Source organism: Saccopteryx bilineata, chromosome 1, assembly GCF_036850765.1.
Source record: "Saccopteryx bilineata isolate mSacBil1 chromosome 1, mSacBil1_pri_phased_curated, whole genome shotgun sequence".
NCBI classification, from domain to species: domain Eukaryota; kingdom Metazoa; phylum Chordata; class Mammalia; order Chiroptera; family Emballonuridae; genus Saccopteryx; species Saccopteryx bilineata.
In genome coordinates, this window is record NC_089490.1 from 70,922,643 (window position 1) to 70,938,067 (window position 15,425).

At 37.6% G+C, this 15,425-nt stretch overlaps 1 protein-coding gene across 1 annotated transcript in view; it reads right to left on the reverse strand.

The window, feature by feature from the left end:
* MMS22L (MMS22 like, DNA repair protein) overlaps positions 1 to 15,425 on the reverse strand; it is a 146,946-nt gene that overhangs the window by 19,351 nt on the left and 112,170 nt on the right. The window contains exons 18-21 of the mRNA XM_066254381.1: positions 14,775 to 14,914; positions 11,968 to 12,127; positions 7,034 to 7,203; positions 4,204 to 4,415 (exon numbers count right to left, since the gene is read on the reverse strand). Coding sequence (XP_066110478.1) covers positions 4,204 to 4,415; positions 7,034 to 7,203; positions 11,968 to 12,127; positions 14,775 to 14,914 — 682 coding nt within the window. The remainder of the gene's footprint in view (positions 1 to 4,203; positions 4,416 to 7,033; positions 7,204 to 11,967; positions 12,128 to 14,774; positions 14,915 to 15,425) is intronic.

Here is a 15,425-nt window from a genome sequence, read left to right on the forward strand (position 1 = left end):
GAGATAATTAGGATTTAATATCTTCTTTCAAAGCCGGGCAAATTTTAGCATTAGAACTCAACCATTTATCTGATGCAATTTTGTATCTCTATTTCTTAGGTCAGGTCCTGGCTCATAACAGCTGTTCAATGTACATTAGTTAGGTGTATAAATGAAAGTGTGATTGCTTAATTTCTAAAAAGTCTAGACAATATAAAAAACTGTCACATGCAGCTAGACACCCATATATATTTTTAAAGCAATGATAATTTGCCAAAATGAGGCATAGATTTTTAAGAATTATAAACTCCATAAGGGCAGGTGTCACGGTGACAATGAACTACTTGGAGACCAGATGACCTGCACTGAGGGGCGAGGGGAGCCAACAGCCCCGGTCAGCAGACTGAAGGACTGAGCCCGTCCCCAGCCTCACTCAGATATTCATTAGCCACTACAATAACTCAAGGAAGCTGACTTCAGAAGTTTTCAGGGGGTGAAGTAAAGTACCAGGAACATGCTGACTCCGAATCTCTGTTCTGAGAGCCTAAACATTTTCTGTTACTGAATCTTATCCTGCGGTTCTGCTGTTTCCAGCATGCACTGTTTCCAGTACAGGGTCAGAGAGGCCCCAGGACTCTCATCCGCTCAGGGCTTTCGCCCTAGGGCATCTCATGTCTCTAATCGTCTTCCTAACTCTCTGCAGGTCTTCATCATTATTTCTACTCCATACAGTGACTTCCAACAAATACTACGTATTACAAGATTCAGTCATTCTTTGAGGACAAAGATTTTGTCTTTTTTGCTCACTGCTGAATTCCTGATGCCTAGAACAAATGTTATTGATTACCAACTGTGGACCATGTACAACTCTAAAAACAATGTAAAGTTAAGCAAAATATGGTCTCTGAAAGCAAGAGGCTGTGTTTAGTAAAAAAGTTGGACAAGAAAAAAAAAAGACTATTACAATCCAGTATGGTAGGTTCTGTGAATAATAACCCTAGAATTGTAGGGAATTCAGAGGAAGGAGCCCTAAGACTGGGGACTGCAGGAGTAGCGTAGAGAAGCATGAAATGGAGGAAGGCGAAGTAGACAATCTATTTCTTTCCTGAGTATTAAAAAAGAAAAAAAGAAATTATTATATTTTGGGATCTTCAACTAAAAATCATGAGAAAAATGTTTTCAATGACAAATAAAAAAGTCAGCTAAAGCAGATAGGATTTTCAACACTGGGCTTTAAAACCGTTTTGTGACCTGAAGGATTTCACTTCATTTCAGCAATTTGTTGTTTGGTGTATGCTAAAAGCCCTTACATAGTGTCTCAAACACAGTGGTAGGCCTGACCAGGCAGTGGCGCAGTGAATAGAGTGTCAGACTGGGACACAGAGGACCCAGGTTCGAAACCCCGAGGTCACCAGCTTGAGCACGGGCTCATCTGGCTTGAAGCCCAAGGTTGCTGGCTTGAGCAAGAAGTCACTCTCTCTGCTGTAGCCCCCTGGTCAAGGCACATATGAGAAAACAAAACAATGAACAACTAAGGTGCTACAATGAAGAACTGATGCTTCTCATCTCTCTCCCTTCCTCTCTGTCTGTCCCTATCTGTCCCTTTCTCTCTCTCACAAAACAAAATAAAACAAACAAAAAAAACCAGTGGTAGAGTACTACTACCTTGATGGGACTTCAGAGACAAGGTAAAAATATTACAGTTCTGTGAACTGAACCACACATATAGCATATGAATTCAGAGGACAGAACGATGCATCACAGTACACTGCAGTTATCAGGCATAAGCCTTATAATGTCTGGGTGGAATTTAGTCCAGACAGATGGCACTTTAATGGAGAAAATGCTATAACATAGGAAACTATAAAGCATTTTTGGAGGGGCAATAATTAGGGTTTGTATTAAGATATCATGGAAAAGTTAAATGATAGATCATGTATAAGTTTACTTCATAGGCAAAAAAAAAAGAGCAAATGAAAGTCTGGGGACAGTAAAGTGTCATAATGAAAGTATTTCAGGAAACATGATTTGGGGGCATCATTATTCAGGTGGGACTGGAAGAAAAGATGAGATAGTGAAAGTGGGTAGGAGACTCTGGTATAATATGATAAGGAAGAGAGATGTGAAGGAGAGAAGAAAACAATCACTTGCCAGAGGATGGTAAAGAAGAGGGGACAAAACTATAAAGTGCCCAAACCTGAGTAGCAGAATACTAGCAACACCAAAAATAGTAAGAACAGATTTAGACATGGAATTCTAGAGGTGATGGATAACATCTGGTCATGAAAAACAGAAAAAAAGTACTAGATAAGAATACATAGCACCATACCATCTTTAAGTTTAAAAACTGAATTCATATGAAGCTAAATACTCTATGAAGGCAAAGAAAAGATCATTTCCTTTTTTTTTTTTTTGAAAAGATCATTTCTATTACTGAATCTTCTTTTTCTTTTTTAAGTGAGAAGAGGGGAGATAGTGAGATAGACTCTCCCACATGCGCCTGACAGGGATCCAACCTGCAACCCCCACCTGGAGCTGATGTTTGAGTACTGAACTATTTTTAGCACCAGAGATTGACTAACTAGAACCAACTGTGCTATTCTCAGCACCCAGGGCCACACCGAACCAATCGAGACACTGGCTGTGGGAGGGGAAGGGGAAGAGGGAGAGGGAATGGGGGAGAAGCAGACAGTTCCCTCTGTATGTCTTGACTGGGAATTGAACCTGGGACATCCATACACTGGGCTGATGCTCTATCCACTGAGCCACTGGCCAGGGCCCTGAATCTTCTAGTGTTGTATAAAGAGTTTAGTAGAAAACCTCAGCAGTTTCATTTACTTGTCTTCCTAATAATGAACCTGAGTTATTCAGACAGAGAAAAGACTAACAAAATAGTACTTCATATTGCTTCATTTTACATATTAGTAATAATATTTATTATCTTTTAAAATACAGTGGTACCTTGAGATACAAACAGACCAACATACGATTTTTTTTTTTTTTAAGATACTAGCTGCAACTCAGTCCGTACTTTTGTTCGAGATCCTAGCAAAATTCCGAGATATGAGTCGTGATTTGGGAAGCTGCCGCTAGTTGGCGCGTTAACACATAAGTCTAGTATTGGCAGTTTTATATACGAGTTGACTGACTTACGAGCTCTGTTACAGAACGAATTAAATTCGTATCTCAAGGTACCACTGTATATAATTACTGTATCATGTAAAATACAAAATAGTTTATCCAATAAAAAAATTAAGATAAATATACAAATTTAAGACACATATGGAAAATGCTGTGTAGCAAAAACAAGCAGTATGATTTAACTTATACGTGGAATCTAACAGAAACACTCATATACAGAACAGACTGACATCTGTTGAAGGGGATGGGTTTGGGTGCTGGGTGAAAAGATGAATGGATTAAGCAAAAAATAAACTCATAGACACAGACACAATACGGTATTGTAAGGGGGGTGGAGGGTGGGGGAAGCAGAGAAGGGTAAAGGGGATGAAATGTGATGGAAGGAGACGAGTTGGGGTGATGAACACACAGGGCAGTGTACAGATGATGTGTTATAGAATTGTACACCTGAAATCTGTATAATTTTATTAACCAATGTCATCTCAATAAGTTCAAAATTATTATTATTATTATTTTTTTTTTTTTGTATTTTTCTGAAGCTGGAAACAGGGAGAGACAGTCAGACTCCCGCATGCGCCCGGCCGGGATCCACCCAGCACTCCCACCAGGGGGCGATGCTCTGCCCCTCCAGGGGCACCGCTCTGCCGCGACCAGAGCCACTCTAGCGCCTGGGGCAGAGGCCAAGGAGCCACCCCCAGCGCCCGGGCCATCCTTGCTCCGATGGAGCCTTGGCTGCGGGAGGGGAAGAGAGAGACAGAGAGGAAGGAAGGGGTGGGGGTGGAGAAGCAAATGGGCGCTTCTCCTATGTGCCCTGGCCGGGAATCGAACCCGGGTCCCCCGCACGCCAGGCCGACGCTCTACCGCTGAGCCAACCGGCCAGGGCTCAAAATAATTTTAAAAGCATTATCTTAGGTCTGCCGTGGGAAAAATAATTTAGTAAAATCTTAGATAATGCTTCTCAGAAATTTTTTTCCCCTAAACTATCAGTATTCTAAGGGAGGCCAATACTTTTAAAATGCTGTGTCATTTTTAATAGAGCTTAATAAATTGTACATATTACTTATTTAAAATAGTTAGAGGTACCTTATGACTTGTACAATGCATTTCTTCAGAGATGAAGTTGGTGGGGCAGTGGCCGAGTTTCTCAAAGCTAACAAAACAGGATGTTGTCCAAGATCTAGAACGTGTGACGAAGTGGGAAGAAACCGTCCGATATACTGCTCAATAACATTCCCCAGCAACTGATTCAAATAAGTATTCGGATTTTGAAACTGACAACACACAATACACATGCCCTACAGGAGAGAAAAAGAAAAACAAATAAATATTAAAAGGTCAAGTTAAAAAAAATATTTAGGAACTTACTAATCTAGTCCCCTGCATGTCAGAATTTGTGACTTAACACAATCAACAAGGACACCTCCCACCATCAATAGATCATGGTTCTAGGAAGTTCAGGGAGTTGCTGAGCTTGGTGACACCCATGCTGGTATCTGACCAAACGTACTTGTCCTTGGCCACACCCAAGGGAAGCAGGGGAAAGTGTAGGAAGACAAAGGAAGCTTCTTTCTTCCTTCATTCTTACGGTCACCCTTAGGAAACTTGACCACCACACTCATCTCTTGAATGTATGTGTAATTACAAAAGATGTAACATATTTTAGGTTAGTTTTTGAAATGTAGGCCACTGATTAATTTATCCAAGTAAGACAAAACTTTTGCTAAAAATCTTCTATGTTAAGCAAGGTGACAATTTTATTTTAATTTACTAAAGGAGAGAAATGCAGATTATAACTTAGAATAATATCAATTTTGAGGTTTTCATTTGTCAGGCACTGTGCCACGTGGTTTATATTCATTATTTCATTTAAATTAGTAAAAAAACCCACTGAGTTAGTATAACTGTAGCTCCAGTTGTATGTACAGCTGAGGAAACTGAGGTTCAAGAGGGAGTTAAGAGCTGGATCAAGGCCGCACTGAACTCAGTGTCATACTGCACGCCTACTGATTTAATCCCTTCCCTTTATAAAAGTGAAAATACTTTCACGTGGATTACAGAATTTGATGCTGTCAAACAATTAAACCAATACCCTGAGAAATTTTTTTTCTGCCAATATTACTAAATATTACCTATTACTAAATATGATCACCAACACAACAACAAATTAAATGAATGTATGTTCATTTACAATTTAGTACTTTGTGATTCACAATGTGGTTTCCCAGAGAAATCATTAGAAATGTTCAGGTCTCCGTTTTAGCTACAATTACCCAGTAAGAAAATCTGAGAGGTTATTGTAATGAAAAATAGCACAGAGCTGTTAAAACACTAGCAATTAAACAAACAATTTAAAAAAATAATAAACACCTCAGTACCCCATTTCTTTAATGCTTTAAGGAAAAGCACATTATTCAATCAGAATATGAAGTAATAAATAGATACATTTTGAAAATTCTGAAGAGGCTAGCTGGGTACTTTTTAAGAAATTAAAGATGTAACTCCAATCAATTCTACCAAATGAATAATTCACCAAATTTTTCAATTTACAACTTTGGAAGTTTAGAAGAATTCTTTATTAAATGTACAATTCTGGCTCAAGGGGCCACAAGGAACAAGCACCCCAGACTAGCCTGCTGCCCACAGCTCCCTCTACCACTTGGCTCTGGGTTGGCTGGGCTTTATCTTCTTGTAACAGACACACAAACTTTGCTTTAAATGCTATTATGAGTACAAAATAAAATAGCCAACTTAAAATATCTTAGAAATCATAAAAATCAGCTTAAAAAATCCACCTGTGGAAAAGAACGATTATTACCTAATCAAAATCATTCTCCCCTTCCTCCTCAGCTTCCCTTGCTAGAGCCCAAATTATCTTTATTATCAGACCATAATTAGTAACAAAGTATACCTCCAGCCCGGTCCTTTGTCCTGAATGACAGACTATCCAAGTGCCTACTGACCACCATTCCCTAGGTATTCCCCAGCACCTCAAACTAAAGCTGTTCAGAAATTCTCGTCTCCATCCCTTTATCTCCAGAATATCCTATTTCAAATTAGTAGCACTACTATCTATTAATACATATGTAGCCCTTGTGGAATCTAGAAAGTACTGTATTTTTTTTCTATTGCTCCACAACACTCACTCAGCAAGACTTTCTGACTGGAGCTCCTAAATTATTCTGAAATTGACTGTGAGCTCTATACCCATTTCCTTAGTGCAAAACCTTCAGATAATGAACCACTCACTGCCTTCCAAGTCTCCAATCTAAACTCTACACCAACTATCTTGGAGATGGTCACCAGGATCCCCTTTCCACAATGGAAATATACGTCACTCCCACTTGCACAGCCCAAGCCCATCAATAGCCCCCATGTAAAAGACCAAGTCCAAACTGCTTAGCATGACATATACAGCCCGCAGTATGTGGCTCCTCCTAAGTGAGTCTCCAGCTACAACAGAATTATTTGCTTTTCCCCAGTGTGTTGTATTTCTTACAAAAATCTTGCCCTCCACAAGCTGTTTCCTTTGACAGGAACAGAACTTCAATTCCTACTACTCTGTTCTTTGACAAATAATATCCTATAGTGTCTTCGCTCACATCTCCTCATCCCAGTCTGGGCAACAAGCAGACGGGCTCTGAGAAAAACATTGAGCACATTACAAAAAATGTCTATGCTAGTCAGCCCCCTCCTCAACTTTAAGATTATTGAGGGTAGAAATTTTGTCCCTTTCATCTTTGTTTTCAGAGCCAAACACAAAAGGAATTAAAACCACGCTCAAGGGAAATACCACCTGCACACGCATGCACTGAGATTACAATGCGTGGGCTTTACGTCTGCAGCTGGCGAGCTGTTGGAAGGCAGAGTTTCCATTTCTATTTTTACCACTTATAAGCAGCCACACTTACTATACCTGGAGATACAAAGGAAGGCTCTTCTGAATCGCAGACAACAGAGGTGCAGGCAGCGGCTTCTCTTGCTGTAACACTGAATGTGGAAGCAGCAAACAATCTATGATCCGGAACAGTAACTTCTGGGCTTTAGAGGTGGCAAAGATCTGTGCCCACGATTTAACAAGAATTCCTAACACAGAAGAGCAGTAACAGCAATTATGGTGATCTTCTAACTAGAAAATTTTGTCATTCTACAAAAAAGATTTATATTGAAAGCACAAAGGGTCAAGTTAAAGTACACACTAGGAGGAAACACTTAATTCTGAGTCAAAAAATCTTGGCATGTTTTTAAACTACAAAGACTAATTTCTTTCAGAGTTCTGAGCCAAGAAAAAATACATTTCCTGAGCAACTGACATTTAGTACATACATACACACATACACAGCCCACATACAATGTGACTTAGTTATACACTATAACTGAATGTTGCAATTAACATCTCTCTTTGCTTTGGCTGCTGGGATACTCTGAGGTAAACACACTCCAACTTTAAGAACACTGTAAGATCATATGCTATGCTTTTATGTATATACTTACTTATCCTTGGGGTTCAACATGCTACTTCTCCACATTTATTTTTATGATACCCTTATGTCATTATATTTTTATCTTACATACAATTTTATATGCTGTCTCAACCCAGTTTGCAAGAAGAGGTATAACTAAATTAAATTGTTAAAATAGAAAAACAGGATTAGCTGTAACACCTTGAAGCAATCATTTAACCTCCTTGAACTTCAGTTTTTATAACTTTAAATTGTTTAATATAAATAAATAGTGGGTTTAAATTTCATTTCTGAAAGGACAGAAACAGACTTCTATACTACATGAAATATATATATTATGGGTTCCTTAATGCTAGAGTCTGTCAATTTGTATTTGAAGATAGTAAAGTTTAACAAATAAGTACCCTTTGTTTAGTAAAGTAATTAAAAACACATTTATAATTCCCATTAGTGTATCACTGTTATTGAGGTCTCCTTTACTGAAAAAAAAAATTTAAAAGGAGATCATTAAATGCTTGTCCAAACAGCAGAGTAGTACACATACTGCATAAACTTTTATATTCTTATATTAGAAAGCAAAAAAGGTAATAAAATTCAGTCATTTTCATGAAACAAAAAGTTTAAAATTCAAGCTCTAAAGAAACACAATAATATGCTTAGAGCAGAGTATAATGACATTAAAAAAAAAACCCAACCAATAATCACTTCTAAGAACAACAAACAGCAACATTAATCTTCTGTTGTAAAAGGAAATACAATAATCAATCATAAAGAAAGACAATGCTCACTTAGCAATATTTTAAATAACACCAGCTTGCTCCTCATTTTTCCAGTAGGTAGAAAACTTGAGAATGACAGCCATGTTAGAAGAGCTCACATTCTAACGAACATTAATATACCCGTGAGAGGAACTGCCATCATCACTGACATTTCAAATGATTCATATCACTCTTAGGTGTCACCCAGGTATTAACTTATAAAGAGCAAGGACCTTCCAAGCAAAAATGCATCATCGACCCTTGTATTTCATCTTCTGCAATGGTAAAACGTTTTGCTGAAGACCTTAAGTTTTATGAGTTCATTGAGGGCAAAAGTGATACATTTGTTTCACTGTCATAACAGACCACAACCTTTGTTTTTTAAGTTTCAGCAAAGAACATTTCAGTGTGGGTACCAGTAAAAATGTGAAGGAAGGAATTTGTTAACTAAAAAAATATGTGGGAAAAGTTTAAGTATAATAGTGTGGCTTTGTTTAAAAAAAAAGCCATTTTTCTGGCTATAAAAATATTACTTACTTATGAAGCTGAAGATAATGTTGTGGAGAACATATTGCCACAACTGAAAGAGAGCTGCACTAAAAGAGTTCTTATTTATTTTCTACTGTATGCTAGTATTATGCCTTTAAAAAAAGTGAAATGGGATCATTAAAATATATATTTTTTAAATATGTAGTTTTTTTTATAGGTAGTATAGGTAGTAACTTTTCGCATTTAGAAACATGAAAGAAAACTATAAAATAAACTATTAGCTAGAATTAAAAAGAACTATTAATACTTATGCAGTATATGCCGTCTCCCACATTGGAGAAGCTCTTTAAATGACGGATCCCCAGTTCCCAATCCAGTGCCTGATCTGCCCCGTGCGCGCGCGCACACAGTAAATATTTTTATTTGTTCAAAATGCAACATGATGGGAATAAAAAATATCACCAATAGTATGAGGAAGTTTAAAATTTAGTAGGGGCATGATAAGAACACAAATTACAATACATGGCAAGATACCAAAAATGTCACAAGAGAAGGACAGATGCAGCGCAGGCAGGGAGACAGGAAAGGTGCACACTGGGCACCACGAAGGGACAGGGAGAGTTTCATTTACAAAGACGACAGGGAAGACTGACTGAAGAGACAAGGGTGATCCAAAGGAATGGCATGGAAACAGAAAAGTAAAACAGAAAAGAGAAAACAAACAAAGATACAAACAAAAATAAAAGAAGAAGAAAGTTGAAGCTGTTACTGATGGACCAACCTGGCTGCTCAGAAATCACTGAGTGAACAGCAGTGGTATTCCCAGTTAGGAGCTGGCAAGGTCAAGCACAAAATTCAGTGATTAACTCTTTCTCTCAAGTGGATATGGCATCCCAACCCTGCATATATAAAATAGGTTTGAACTCTCAAGTTATTTGCTTTTTCTCCATTTTGTTCTAAACCAGGGGTCAGAAACCTTTTTGGCTGAGAGAGCCATGAACACTACATACTTTAAAATGTAATTCTGTGAGAGCCATACAATGACCCGTGTACATTACACATTATCCAATAAAAATTTGGTGTTGTCCCAGAGGACAGCTGTGATTGGCTCCAGCCACCCGCAACCATGAACATGAGCAGTAGGACATGAATGGATTGTAACACATGAGAATGTTTTATATTTTTAACGTTATTATTATTATTATTATTTTTTGTATTTTTCTGAAGTTGGAAACAGGGAGGCAGTCAGACAGACTCCCGCATGCGCTCCACCGAGATCCACCTGGCATGCCCACCAGGCAGCGATGCTCTGCCCATCCGGGGCATTGCTCTGTCGCAGCCAGAGCCATTCTAGCACCTGAGGCAGAAGCCATGGAGCCATCCTCAGTGCCCGGGCCAACTTTGCTTCAATGGAGCCTTGGCTGCGAGAAGAGAAGAGAGAGACAGAGAGGAAGAAGAGGGGGGGGGGGTGGAGAAGCAGATGGGCGCTTCTCCTGTGTGCCCTGGCTGGGAATTGAACCTGGGACTCCTGCACGCCAGGCCGACGCTCTATCACTGAGCCAACCGGCCAGGGCCAATGTTGTTATTTTTTTATTAAAGATTTGTCTGTGAGCCAGATGCAGCCATCAAAAGAGCCACATCTGGCTCAAGAGCCATAGGTTCCCGACCCCTGTTCTAAACACTACAAAAGACAGTAAGTTATTGGTCTAACAGTATTAAACTAAATGGGTGATATTGTAGCAGTATACTCTCTATTCCCAGGCTCTGAGCAGACGAAAAGAAAGAACACAAATGTACCTGCCAATTAAAAAACAATCATGTAACAAAACAAAGCTCTTGTTTGTTATAAGGAGACTTCTGTCATGGGTCTACATATCACCAACCTAGTTTTTTTTTTTAGATTTTATTTATTTATTTTTAGAGAGAGCAGAGAGAGAGAAAGAAAAAGAGAGAGAGAAGGGGAAAGAAGCAGGAAGAATCAATTCCCATATGTGCCTTGATCAGGCAAACCCTGGGTTTTGAACTGGAGACCTCAGCATTCCTAATCATCACTTTATCCACAGCACCACCACAGGTCAGGCCATACCACCAATCTATAAATGATTTTGTACTTCCTGATAAGACTATCACATATTCTGTAAAAAAAGATATACCCTGAAATCATACAATTAGCTTGGCAGACTACTAAATTATAAGCTTAAATGCTGAAATAGTCGTTAATCTACATTTTACTATGTTAAATTTATGATAAATTTTCACTTACATTTTTCTCTGAATTAAGATGTCCGAATTGCTAGTATAGCTTTCACTACATTCTAAATCATCCATATTTACACATTTTCGAATTCTCCTTTATCTTTTACAGCAAAGATAAAAGGTTTCAGACAGCCCAAATCAGGTTTATTCATATGTTTGCAAGATCAAAGAGAACATATATAAGGTTTTGGCCAAAGAGAAAAAAGAAAGAAAACTTTAAATTCTGTATAAAAACTTCTAAGGAAATCCTTCTCACTTCCCTTTTACCCAGTTCCTATTTTTGGTTAGCAACATGATTTTAGTGAACAAAGGTATTCAAATTAGTGGCTTCCTCAAGGAGGATGAACTCTGTTGTTACAGAACAGGCACAGAAAAAGATTTCTTTTTGAAGGAAGAAAACATAGCACTGTGAGGAACAAAATTTGAAGCATAAATATCTTTAGTGTTTTAATAAATTCTTTCCTGACCTCCTTCATGCAGAAAAAACCATAAAAATAAAAGGAATTGATGGTTTTCTGATATTTCAAATTCTAAAAAAGCATAGATAAGACCTTAAAAATATCCATTTTAATCATCCAGGTATTCACAATGTGAGTGATTCACAACAGGCTATTGACAGCAAATTAGTATTGGCATATCTTTTATATTGATCATAATTAATTTTAATATTTTCACAAGCATAACAAGAAAAGCTCTGAAGGGAGGTGGGACAAGACAGACATATACTTGGAAGCCAACATGAATTATTTTTAAGCTAAATCACTTTCAGATTACTCTTAATTATATGGAGACTACTGATTTAGCAAGTGTATTAGTATATTCCTATCCATCATGATACTGTAGACTCAACCTCACAAAGTTTTAATAATGTCAGAAATACATACCCATCATCCTATATGTCAGATGCAGCCCTGCACTGGAAATTTTTTTTCCCAAATAAGGTTTTATATATTTTAATATTTCACCGAGGTATTCTAAGGACTTTGTGACCATGGCAGATTTATCGGAAAGTTTCTGCAGATTCCCGTAAGTTATACCAACAGCCTATATATAAGTAAAAACATGATTTAGCTTTCCAAGTTTTATATAATACAAACTTTGAAAAATAAAGATAATTTCTCTTTCTACACAAACCTTACATTTAAGCTTTCATCCTTAATTTCTAATAAATGTTAACAGCAATTAAAATGCAACCAAAAGAATTGTCTTCTTTTTATAATTAAAATACAGGTTAAAAAAAAGTTAAAAAACTATTCACTGATAATTATTCATAAGATCTGACTCAGAAAAATATTAATAAAAAAGAAGTAAAAAAAAGCCTATAAACAAATCACATCAAGACTTCTAAACAACCTACTATAAACTAGGAATTCAAAATCCCCAAATTCTTGGGAAGAATACCTGCAGCACAGTTACCAGATTCTTACAGGTGAAGGCCTCCATAAAGTGCAACTTTAAGATATGAATTGATCTCCCCCCAGAATTTTCTTTATGAGTCATTAGATGCCACGTTAGCTTTCTCAAAGAAAAATAAGGGAGGCACAAAGAGTAGACAGAGATGGAAAAACAGGAGGTGGTGGTGAGGAAGGTAACATGAGGCAGTAAGGAGAACTGGGAAGTGCGAAGAGGAAAGGAAACAAGGAATAAGTAGAGGAGGGTGAAAATAACTAAAGGTGAGAAGTCACTAAAAGAATCAAGAGAAAACTGGCTAGGGATAGGGCAGGTTTGAGAAGAGAACTCAAGTTTTCAAACCATCGGCGGGAACTGACGGTGGATTTCAATGGCCTAAACTAGACACAGTGTACTGATATACATACAGTAATGTGATTTTCCTACTGCAGCTCTCACAGGTAAGACAAAGGAGAGAAACTGAGCCAAACCAAGAGTCTGCAGGTGTGACTGAAAGACAAAGGGTGGAAGACTGAGGGTGCTGGCAACGGGAGATGAAGCGAGGCCCTCAGGGGTATACTGCAGGTGGACAGGGAATGAAGTGGGCCCTTCAGACGGTGCTGCACTTGGAGAAACGAGAGTGGAAAGTCATAATGATGTCACTCAGAGCTGGAGAGACAGCAGTAAATAGTTGAAGAGATTTTGACGCTCTCAATATACTGTTATTAATTTTTTGGAAAGTCATTTAATCAAATCAGACATACCTAAAAATTTATAAAGCCTTCATACTGTTAAGAGGATAAAATTCAAACTTCTTATAAAAAGATGATCTGATTTTTTTAATCTACTGATTGATCTATCAAATAATTGGCACTTAGAATATACTTTTACATTATTATTTTAACCTTCGTGTATACTCTGTATTCTCAGAAAAGTAAAAGTTCTTTCAGATCAAGGACTACTTCTTTTGGTTCTTCAAATTCCTAAGAAATCCAGCATAATACTATCTAGCATTTAGCATACAACTGTTATTTACTGGTTGACAAAAGAATAATTAGTATCAACTGGATTATAATAAAAGAGTTTTTCAAAATGATCAGTGGAGTGCTCGCTTCGGCAGCACATATACAAAATAATCAGTGGAATGTATGACTTCTACAACTTTTTCTGGTCTAGGATGGTTCCTTACAAAGATGTTTAATGAATTACAGGTTGAGTTCTAATGAACAACTAAATAAAAGACTGAACAGAAATGTGCACTTCAATTTTTTCTTTTTTAGGTCTAATTTATTCATTTTTAGAAGACAGGGGAGAGAGAGAGAGAGAGAGAGAGAGAGAGAGAGAGAGAGAAAAGGAGGAGGAGCAGGAAGCATCAACTCTCATATGTGCCTTGACCGGGCAAGCCCAGGGTTTTGAACCAGTGACCTCAACATTCCAGGTCGACGCTTTACCCACTGCACCACCACAGGTCAGGCGAAATGTGCACTTTATATCTGTGTATACTATTACTAAATATATTTAGGACTTATATGACATCTTTAATTATTGTACAACTGTACATTAACTTAATGGAAACCAATGGAAGTTTTCACATTTATGAAAAGAACTTACAGGCTCTAATTATTTTCATTGCAGTTAATACCAACCACTTTGTAGAAAAATAAACCAACTTTTACTGTGACCAGTTAAGAAAAAAACACAAATCCAAACACATTAATAACCTCAATTAGGCTGTAAAGCAGAGATTCTCACATAATAGATTCCTACAAAATTCATAATTGAAAATAAAATGTTGAATGAGATTATTCATTATGGAGACAAAATAAAAAGATTGAATTTTAAAGCCCCAATCACACTGTCATAGGAAATAGTTGATGCTTGCGCTAAAGAGATTATGTTTTTACTGTAAAATTTACACTCCTTCCTACAGGATAGTAAACATTAAGCTGAAAGTATTATGGACCATATACAAGAAAATTCAGTTCCCAAGTACCAGAAGAATATTATAATCCAGCAATTTCAACAATAAGATATTCTTACAATTTAGGTCAGCTTTAGCATAGGCATTTATGTAGCATTCTTTACTCTTATTTTTCATTAAATGTAATTCTTCTGTCTTTAAGAGTGATTTGTACTTTATCTTAAATTCATATTTTTATTCCTCTAGAATTTCATAGTATCAGGCACCCAATAACAGGATTCAATTTAAAATAATTCCTTTTATAGAAAAACATTATGAATACTTCAAGTTTTTTGGAAATATGACTAAGTGAGCTGGGCAATTATACTAAAGGAAAAATACCTCAATGAACTGAACAAGTACTTTTTGAGGATCTTCTGGGACGGGTAATTCAACTTGAGCCTTTGAGAAAATATTTTTTATTTCTGAGAGTTTAAACAGTAATCTTGTCAGTTCGGCCAACTGTTCCATGTATTCTTTTTCTGTTAAAATACAATAACAGTGTTCATGTAATGTTTATTATACAAACTTGTATTTTGTACACACACATGAATTTGTATTCTGGTCCTGGCCGATTGGCTCAGTGGCAGAGAACTGACCGGAGTGTACATGTCCTGAGTTCGATTACTGGTTAGGGCACACAAGAGAAGCAACTATCTGCTTCTCCTACCCTTACCCCTCTCCCTTTTTTCTCCCCCCCCCCTCTTCCCCTCCCACAGCCATAGCTCAATTGGTTAAAGCGCATAGGCACAGGGCACTGAAGATGGCTCTGTGGAGCCTCTGCCTCAGGTGCTAAAAATAACTCGGTGTGGGCATGGCCCCAGATGGCAGAGCATAGGCCCCAGGTGAGGGTTGTCAGGTGAATCCTAGTTGGGGTGCATCCAAGAGTCTGTCTCTTTCTTCCCTCCTCTCACTTGGAAAAGAAGAAGAAACAAATTGTATATCTATACAGGGGATCCTCGGGTTCAACAGTCTCGACATATGTTTCAAGTT